This window comes from Gracilinanus agilis, chromosome 3 (genome assembly GCF_016433145.1).
Source record: "Gracilinanus agilis isolate LMUSP501 chromosome 3, AgileGrace, whole genome shotgun sequence".
NCBI classification, from domain to species: Eukaryota; Metazoa; Chordata; class Mammalia; order Didelphimorphia; family Didelphidae; genus Gracilinanus; species Gracilinanus agilis.
The window spans coordinates 524,449,824-524,459,140 of record NC_058132.1 but is presented as its reverse complement, the minus strand read 5'-3'; the positions used below and the strand labels follow the sequence as shown (position 1 = coordinate 524,459,140).

Sequence of the window (9,317 nt, the reverse complement as noted above, 5' to 3'; positions counted from 1 at the left end):
ACTCAGGCTCAACCCACCCCATCCCTCTTAGGTTCCTGGGAACCCCTGGCCAGCGAGAGCCCCCGCCCCTCTCTTTTTCCTCCTCCCCTGGTGAAAGGAGGAGGGAGAGAGAGGGGCGGGGGAGGAGGGTCTGTCGATCCATCCTCGTGATTGGCTGACTCGCAGGCGCTCCCCATCTCCGCCTCCTTCGCCCAAGGTGAGAGGTCAAATCGGGGCGCCTACCGAAAGTAGCGGCCATGGCGGGTCTGTGTTCCGGGGCCATGGCGTTGGTGGCTGCTGGGCGGCGGAGCCGGCAACCACCTCAGCTGTTCGTGCAGAGTGCGGCACTGTGGAGCCTGAAGGTGAGGAGTGGCAGGGCCTTCTTTCGGCCTCTCAGCTTTGCTGTCCTGCTTCCGGGCAGCTCAGCACCAAGGGACCCCGGGCTTGGATCTGGTCCTATCTCCTTTGCTAGGGTTCTCTTCCCCTCTCCCTCTCCTCGGGCTCTGACTAACTTTGTTCTCCCCTCGACACCCTTATGGATCGTCTGGTTCCTAGATTGCACGAGATCTCTCCCCTCACTCCTCCTAGTTTTTACTGCGGGGATTAGGGGAGCCAGGGTGCTTGTTCGGGCTCACCTCTCTGGTGTTTGCCCTGGCGTGTGTATATGTGTGTGTGTTGTGTGTTGCCGCCAGTGTGTAGAGGAGATCTAATCACACAGTTCTCTGTCACTTCGTGGCGGCTGTTCCTGTAGATGCCCAAGGGACCAGTAGGAGAAAGAGTTCCATATGTAATATTTACCTTGGCAAGCCTTCCACTGAAATGCAGTTTATAGCTAACTTCACGAGTTTTTCCTGCACTTTTAAAGGTTTGTATCACTGTGGTATTAGTGAATTCAGATGTTTTCTCGGGATAGGTTTCAGTGTCCTTGTTGGTTGAGTTTTCATTTCCATCTTTTAATGAGTCATAGATAAGATAAAGGAAATAGTTGATTAAGGCAGAAAGGAGAGTTGGTGATTTATTTTCTCCAAAATATGTACTGTAAGTGTTTCAAGTGATAAAGCCTAGCTTGGATTGCTTTGAAGTTACATCCTAGATCCCACTTCTTCAGGGTGTGTATTAAGTGTATTCTTCAAAGATTTTATGTGTGTTTTCCTTTCACTTCCCAGTATATAAGTCCAGTTTGCTTTTTGACATTTCTAGTTAGTGTTCTAAGACTTAAGCTGTGTAAGCAGAATTTTGTGATTGCAGTCTTAAGTTTTGACAGTTATTTTTAATTAATTGAAATGAAATCTTGTATTGGGTAGGTGGTATTACACCCTAGGCTAAATTAATGTAAACTTATACTGCATTAACGGAAATAAAGGGTCCAGAAAAAGAGAGTTAATTGTTTTTGGATGGGTGGTATTCCATCTCTGGCTGAAAAAGTGTAAACTTACTTGCCTTAAGAGAATAAAGGGTGATTGGGATGGTGAGGAGTGCGGGAATCATGTCCTAAAGAATGTGTCAAGGAACTAGAGATGTTTTAATGTAAAAAAGGTGGGAAAGAATTGGAAGGAGGGGCATGATAGTTTTCTTCAAATATTTTAGGGACTCTCAGGTGGAAGAATATTTACACCTGTTCTTTGCTCTAGAAGGCAGAACTACAAATGGAAGAACTTTCTGTTTAAACTGGCCAAAACCAGAAAGGGCTTCTTTCTTAGGTAAATTCTCTTTCAATGGAAATGTTCTTCTTAGTCAGGAAAAATGGATGAGTGATTCTTGCATAATATGGAAGGTAAGACTAGATGACCTTTTAAGGTCATTTCCAAGTTGATGAAGTTTGGTAGTATCAACCAATCAACAATCATTTTTAGGTGCCATTATGTGCCAGGTATTGTGCTAAACATTGGACATACAAAAAGAGGTAAAAAGACTGTGCCTGCCCTGAAGAAGTTCAGTTTCTAATGTGAGAGGAGACAATAAATACATGTACAACAAATTATACACAAAGGACAAATAGGAATTAAGGAGAAGGAACGTTCTATCTGGGTTTTGGATAAGGCTTCCTTATCCAAAGGGGGAATTTTAATTGGGACTTAAAGGGAACCAGGAGAGACATTAGGTAGAGTGGAACATTCCAGGTATGGGTAGTAGTCAGAGAAAATGTCCAGAGTGGAGAGATGATGTCTTATTCATGCAGCAGCAAGGCCAGTGATGGGTACATGGCAGGGAATAAGGTGTGAAGAGACCAGGAAGATAGGAGGGGATTAGATTATGAAGGGCTTTGAATGCCAAACAGCATTTTGTATTTCTTTTGTAGGCCATTGGGAACCAATGGAATTCATTGAGAGGGGTATGACATAATTGAACCTGCACTTAGAGAAAATCAGTTTGGTGACTGAATGGAGGATGAAGAAGAAAAACAATTGCTTTAACACGTGGGCTGATGGGGATATTATTGGGGATGTAGACACTAAACGATAACTCTAGTCCAACTATCAATAATATGGAATTAGGCCTTGATCAATGATACATGTAAAACCCAGTGGAATTGTGTGTTGGCTAAGGGGTTAGGGGGATTTCAGGGAGAGGGAAAGAACATGAAATATGTAACTAGGGGAAAATATTCAAAATAAAAATTTAAAATTTTGAGTTCCAAATTCCTTCCCACCTTCCTCTCCTCACTCCTTGAGAAGGCATGCAATTTGATATTGACTATATGTCTAGTCATGCAAAACATATTTCTATATTAGCCACGTTGTAAAAGAAAACAAACCAAAAAAAAAAAGAAAGTAAAAAAATATGCTTCCATTAACATTCAGATTCCATCAGTTCTTTCTTTGGAGTTGGAAAGTATTTTTCATCATACATTAGAATTGCCTTGGATCATTGTTTTGAGGACAATAGCTAAATCCAATTGCTCATCATTTCAGTATTGCTGAAATTGTATAGTATCACTTTGCATTACTTTGTATAAGTCTTCTTAGATTTTTCTGAAACCATCTTAATAGTCTTTTCTTATAGCAAAATAGTATTCCATTACATTCACATACCAACAACTTGTGCATCTATTCTTCAATTGATAGACCTCCATAAAAAGAGCCACTATCAATATTTTTGTACATATAGGTCTTTTTCCTTTTTCTTTGATATTTTTGGGATATGGAATGTATAGTGGTATTGCTGGATCAAAGGGTATGTACTGTATTATAGGACATAGTTCCAATTTATTTTCCAGAATCATTGAATCAGTTCACAGTTCACAGTTCCACAGTTAGTGAGTGTCCCAATTTTTCCACATATGTTCCTACATTTTACTCAGTTTGTGTTTTAGAAAATAGGCCTTTATCAGAGACTGAGTAAATTCTTTTTCTAGTTTCCTGCTTTCCTAGATTAATATAGTCATTTACTAATGTGTATTGTGTGCCTAATCTGTTCCAATGATCCACCACTCTATTTCTTAGTCAGTACAACAAGACTGTTGATGATTATCATTTTGCAATATAGTTTGAGATCTGATACTGTGAGACAACCTGCCTTCACATTTTTTAAAAAAGTGGATTTCCTTGATATTACTTACCTTTTGTTCTTCCACATAAATTTTGGTCCTGGTAAACATATCTAAATTTGGAGGTGACCAGGTCTACAATAGAGGAAAGAAACACTGAAAACATGATTGAAACAACTTACAGTTTTCTAGCTGAAGATTGCTGGAAGAAACTGGGCCTCATAAATTTACTGGCATTTTATCACTTAATTAACAACTTGCCAAAGAAGGATGAGCCAATAAAGGTTCCCTAAAGCTACAGGAATCCATGTACTTGACTTTTTTTTTAAATCACTTTCCCTGTGATGAAGTAAGGAGGGAGGAATTGAGGTCTCTTAGTCCACCTCTTTCAGAATATCCAGCAATGAGAACTACCAGGGGTGATTCAAAGGATAAACTATCAGGCTAATAAGAAAGAAGATACATCTCCATATAAAAGAGAGGGTCAAGGCTCATTGAGTGTCTTTCTGTGCAGAGGCTAACCGTGATTGTGATCGACTAATCCTTTATTAATAGATCATTTTCCCCTATTAATAAAAATTATTTTTGGGAAATGGCTTCATATTATTTATTTTAGTTAAAATTCTGGGGGATATATAGCAGACAGATTTCCAAGAATTTTATATTGTGTGCAGTTATTTTAAATGGAATTTCTCTTTCTAGCTTTTCCTGGTGAACTTTGTTGGTAAAATATAGAATGTTGATAACCTATGTAGGTTTCTTGTATTATCCCACAATTTTGCTGACGTTTTTTAGTTGACTTTGTAAGAGCAAAGTGTGAGGAAAGAGAATTCCTGCACAGAACGTTGTATGCTGGGAGCATGAGCAAGAGTGTTGGTTGGAAACAGTGGGGAATTCCGGGAAGGATTTCAAAGGAAGGGACTTTTGGTTTTGGAGGAGTTCAAGGTGGGAGAAAGGAGTGGAACTTGCTCAAGACGATCCAAGAGCCAATCTGAGGGTTTTCCTGAACTGGTATGAATCCTTGAAGCCTGTTTCCCTTCTCTTCCAAGCAGCCATCTATCAAGACCAAGATCATTTGATCCTTGGGGACCAGGACTCTAATCTGGGAGTGGACCCACAAACCTTCTTATCTTCACCTTGCATTACTAAGAGACCCTACCTAAATATATTTATAATATAGTAATAAGATAGGAACTAGAGATAGAGGAAAGGGAAGGAGAAACTTTGGGATGAAGCCTGAATTGGTTCCCCAAAGGGATGGACCTTGGGTCTTAGACCTTTAGGGCTACCTAGTTTCCTCTTCCCAGCATCCTCATCAACAACCCTGATTATCCTCAATAAATTATACAGTAGTCAGATAACAAGTTCCAGATTTATTCATGGACAAAGAGGGGAAGAGGGTCTGAGAGCAATTGCTTGGCTGAAACCATCCTAGAGCTGGACCCTCTGCAGAGTCATCAGCTGGCTAGGAGGAGGCTTTAGTTTGCCGAGGCTCTGGGCCAGTCTGGACAGGGTCTCCATATACCTCAACATTTGTGATAGTTTTCTCACTGTCCTCTAAAGCTGGCTTCTGCTCTCTGGAAGTCCAGCATTCCAGAGAAACAGTCCTTAGTTTGTCAAGTGTTAGTGGCACCTTAAGGGAAGAGTTGAGAGATTCAACTCACTGGCCCATCTCTCTTTACCACCTAACCCCCCTCTCTAATAGGGCCATTAATACAATTCTCTAAGTATACCATCATAGGATCTTCAAATAGTAATAGTTTTATTTCTTCATTTCCTATTCTGATTCCTTTACTTAAAAATAAAACTTTACCTTCTGTCATAGAATTGATATTTAATATTGGTTCCAAGGCAGAAGAACAATTAGGGCTAGGCAGTTGAGGTTAAGTGATTTGCCCAAGGTCACATAGCTAGGAAGTATCTGAGGTCAGATTTGAACCCACATCCTCCCATCTCTAGGCCTGGCTTTATCCAATGGGCCACTTAGCTGCCCCTCAATTTCTTTTTCTTGTCTTACAGCTATAGTTAGCATTTCTAATATAATATTGAATAATAGTGATAATGGGCATCCTTATTTCATCCCCGAGTTTATTGGGAAGCCTTTTAGCTTATACCCCTTATAGCTAATGCTTACTGATGGTTGTAGATAGGTACTACTTATTTTAAGGACAGGTCCATTTATTTCTATGCTTCCTAATATTTTAATTTTTTAAAGTAAGAATGAGTTCATATTTTGTAAATTTTTTTCTGTACCTATTGAGATAAACATATGATTTATGTTGTTTTTTTATTGATGTGGTCAATTATGCTGATAATTTTCCTAATTTTGAATGATCTTTACATTCCCAGTATATATCCTAGCTAGTCCTCATGCATGATCTTTGTGCTGTATTGCTGTAATCTCCTTGCTAGCATTTTATTGACATTTTTTGCATCAGTATTCTTTAGGGAAATTGATATGTAGTTTTCTTTTTCTCCTTTTGCTCTATCTGGTTTAGATATCAGCACCATATTTGTGCCATAAAAGAAATTTGGTAGACTAGGACTCCTATTTTGCCTATTTTTCCCAAATATTTTACATAGTACTCTAATTAATTTTTCTTTAAATATTTGGTAGAATTCACTTTTGAATCCATCTGGGGGTCCTGGGATTTTTTTCTTAGGAAGCTCATTTATGGCATGTTTAATCTATTTTTCTGAGGTAGGATATTTAAGTATTCTGTTGCCTTTTCTATTAATCTGAGCAATTTATATTTTTGTAAGTATTCATCCATTTCACTTAGATTGTTAGGCTTTTTGGCATATAAATAGGCAAAAAGCTCCTAATATTTGCTTTAATTTCTTTCATTTTTGATACTGATAATTTAGTTTTCTAATTTATTTTTAGAAATTCATTTAGCTGATTATTTATTTTATTCTCCCTTCAAAACCAGCTCCCTAAGTTTAAGTTTATTTACTAATTCAATGGTTTTCTCACATTCGATTTTATTAATTTCTCCTTTGTTTTCAATATTTCTAATTGGTATTTAATTGGGGATTTTTAATTTGTTCTTTTTTTCTAGTTCTTTTTTAGTTGTAAGCCTAATTCATTGTTCTGCATTTTCTTTCTTTTATTGATGAGTTTAGGGATGAATTTTCCCCTAAGTATTGCTTTTACTGCATCCCATAAATTTTGGTATTTTGTCTCATTGTCATTTTCTTTAGTAAAATTATGGATTGTTTCAATGTTTTGTTTTTTGACCCACTCATTTCTTTAGGATTAGATTATTGAGTTTCCAATTAGTTTTTAATCTATGTTTCCATGGCTGTTTATTGAATGTAATTTTTCTTGCATTGTGATCTAAAAAGCATACAAGTAATATTTCTGCTTTTCTTCATTTGGTCGTGAAGTTTTTGTTCAGTTTTTGTGAAGGTGCAATTTATATTTGAGAAAAAGGTATATTCCTTCCCATTCAGTTGTCTATCCTATCTAACTTCTTTAAAATTCTATTCATTTCCTTAATTTATTTCTTGCTAATTTTTTGGTTAAATTTATCAAAATCTGAGAGGGGAAAGTTGAGGTCCCCACTACTTTTATTGTCTTATTTCTTCCTGTAACTCAGTTAACTCTTCTTTTAAGGATATAGATGTTATGCCATTTGGAACATAAATGTTTAGTATTGATATTACTTAATTGTCTATAATGCTTCTTAGCAAAATGAAGTTTCCTTGCTTATCTTTTTAAATTAGGTCTGTTTTTGCTTTCACATTTTCTGAAATCATTGTTACCCCTGCTTTTTTACTTTAGGTGAAGCATGATAGATTCTGCTTCATCCCCTTATTTTTACTCTTTTTGTGTGTATGTGTCATTTTCAAGTGTATTTCTTGTAAATACATATTGTTCAATTCTGGATTTTAATCCCTTCAGCTTTCTGCTTCTTTTTTATGGGTGAGGGTATCTTATTCACATTTGTAGTTGTAATTACTAAGTATATATTTTCCTTTATCCTATTATTTTATGTTTATATTTCTTTCTCATTTTATCCTCTCTCTTCAAAAGTTTGTTTTGCTTTTTCCCACTGCCTCCCTTAATCCACCCTCTCTTCTATTGGTACAACCCTTCTTCTTCTTTCTCCTTGCCCTCTTACTTCCCTGTAGGAACACAGATTTCTATATTCATCTGAGTATATACATTATTTCCTCTTTGAGTCAATTTTGATGAGAGTAGTGTTCAAGTGTTTCCCCTCCATCTTCCCCTCCACTGTGAAAGCTCTTTTTCATGCCTCTTCTATGGGAGATAATTTCCCAATTTTACTTCTCCCTTCTCCTAGCACACCCCTTAATTAAAAAAAAAACTTATAATCACTTTACTCCCATTCCTCTCTGTCTATGTATATTCCTCCTAACTGTCCTAATAATAATGATAATGATATAGTATCTAGGAGTTGTATCATTTTCCCATTTCAGAATATAAATAGTTTAATTTCATTGAATCCCTTATGATTTCTCTTTTTTATTTTTTATTCTTCTCTTGAGTCTTGTATTTAAAAGGTAATTTTTCTATTTCTCTCTGGTCTTTTTGTCAGCAATATTGGCAAGTCCTTTATTTCATGAAGTATCCACTTTTTTTCCCATGAAGGATTATACTCAGTTTGAAAAACCAAACCAAACCAAACCTTTTTTTCTGTATTATTAACAACTCTAAGACAGAAGGGCAAGGGTTAAACTAGGGTTTAAGTAACTTGCCCAGGATTATACACAGAAATTATACTCATTTTTGCTGGTAGTTTATTTTGTATTTTAGGTCTTTTGCTAGGTCTTCTTCTAGAATATCATCTTCCAAGCCTTCCAGTTATATAGTGTAGAATCTTAAGGTCTTGTGTTATCCTGTGACTCCATGATATATTGTTATTTTCTGCCTATTTGCAATATTTTCTTCTTGACCTAGGAGGTCTGGAATTTGATTGCAATATTGCAGAGAGTTTTAATTTTGGAATTTTTTTCAGGAAATAACCAGTGGATTCTTCCAGTTTCTGTTTTCCCCTTTGCTTCCAGATTATTGGGGAGCAGTTTTTCCTGAACACGTCTTAAAATATTTATAACTGGGTTCTTTTTTTGATCGTGGCCTTCAGATAGTCTAATAATTCTTAAATGATTTCTTTTTGGTTTATTTTCCAGGTCTGTTGTTTTTTCCAAAGAGATATTTCACATTTTCTCCTACTTTCCCCCCCTTCTTTTGATTTAATTTTGTTTCTTGGTGTCTCATGGAGTCATTAGCTTCTACTTGTCCAATTCTAACTTTTTAAAAATTAATTTCTTTTTATACCTCTTTTTCCATTTGGTTAATTCTGATTTTTTTTATTCTTTTAAACCATTAACTTCTGTGTATTGACTCCTTGGTGGAAGAGTGGTAAGGGTGGGCAATGGGGGTCAAGTGACTTGCCCAGGGTCACACAGCTGGGAAGTGTCTGAGGCTGGATTTGAACCTAGGACCTCTGGTCTCTAGGGCTGACTCTCAATCCACTGATCTACCCAGCTTCCCCATAATTCTGATTTTTAAGGTAGTCTCTTCAGTGGATTTTTGGGCCTCTTACTATTTGGACAATTCTGTTTTTTAAGGTGTTATTTTCTTCAGCATTTTTTGGGTCTGTTTTACCATGCTGTCGACTATCTTTTTTTTTTTACATTTATTAATATTCATTTTTAACCTGTTTACATACTTTATGCCCCTATTTCCCCTTCACCCCCTCCCCGCCCCCCCCCCCCTGCTCTCCCCACCCATGGCTGACACACATTTCCACTGGTTGTAACATGTGTCCTTGTTCAGGGTCTATTTCCAAATTGTGGTTAGTTGCATTGGTGTGGTAGTTTC

General features: G+C 37.1%; 1 protein-coding gene across 1 annotated transcript in view; it reads left to right on the top strand.

Annotated features, from left to right (window-relative positions):
* Positions 1–228: 228 nt before the first annotated feature.
* PCCA (propionyl-CoA carboxylase subunit alpha) overlaps positions 229–9,317 on the top strand; it is a 618,789-nt gene continuing 609,700 nt past the window's right edge. The window contains exon 1 of the mRNA XM_044669343.1: positions 229–341. Coding sequence (XP_044525278.1) covers positions 237–341 — 105 coding nt within the window. The 5' untranslated portion in view covers positions 229–236. The remainder of the gene's footprint in view (positions 342–9,317) is intronic.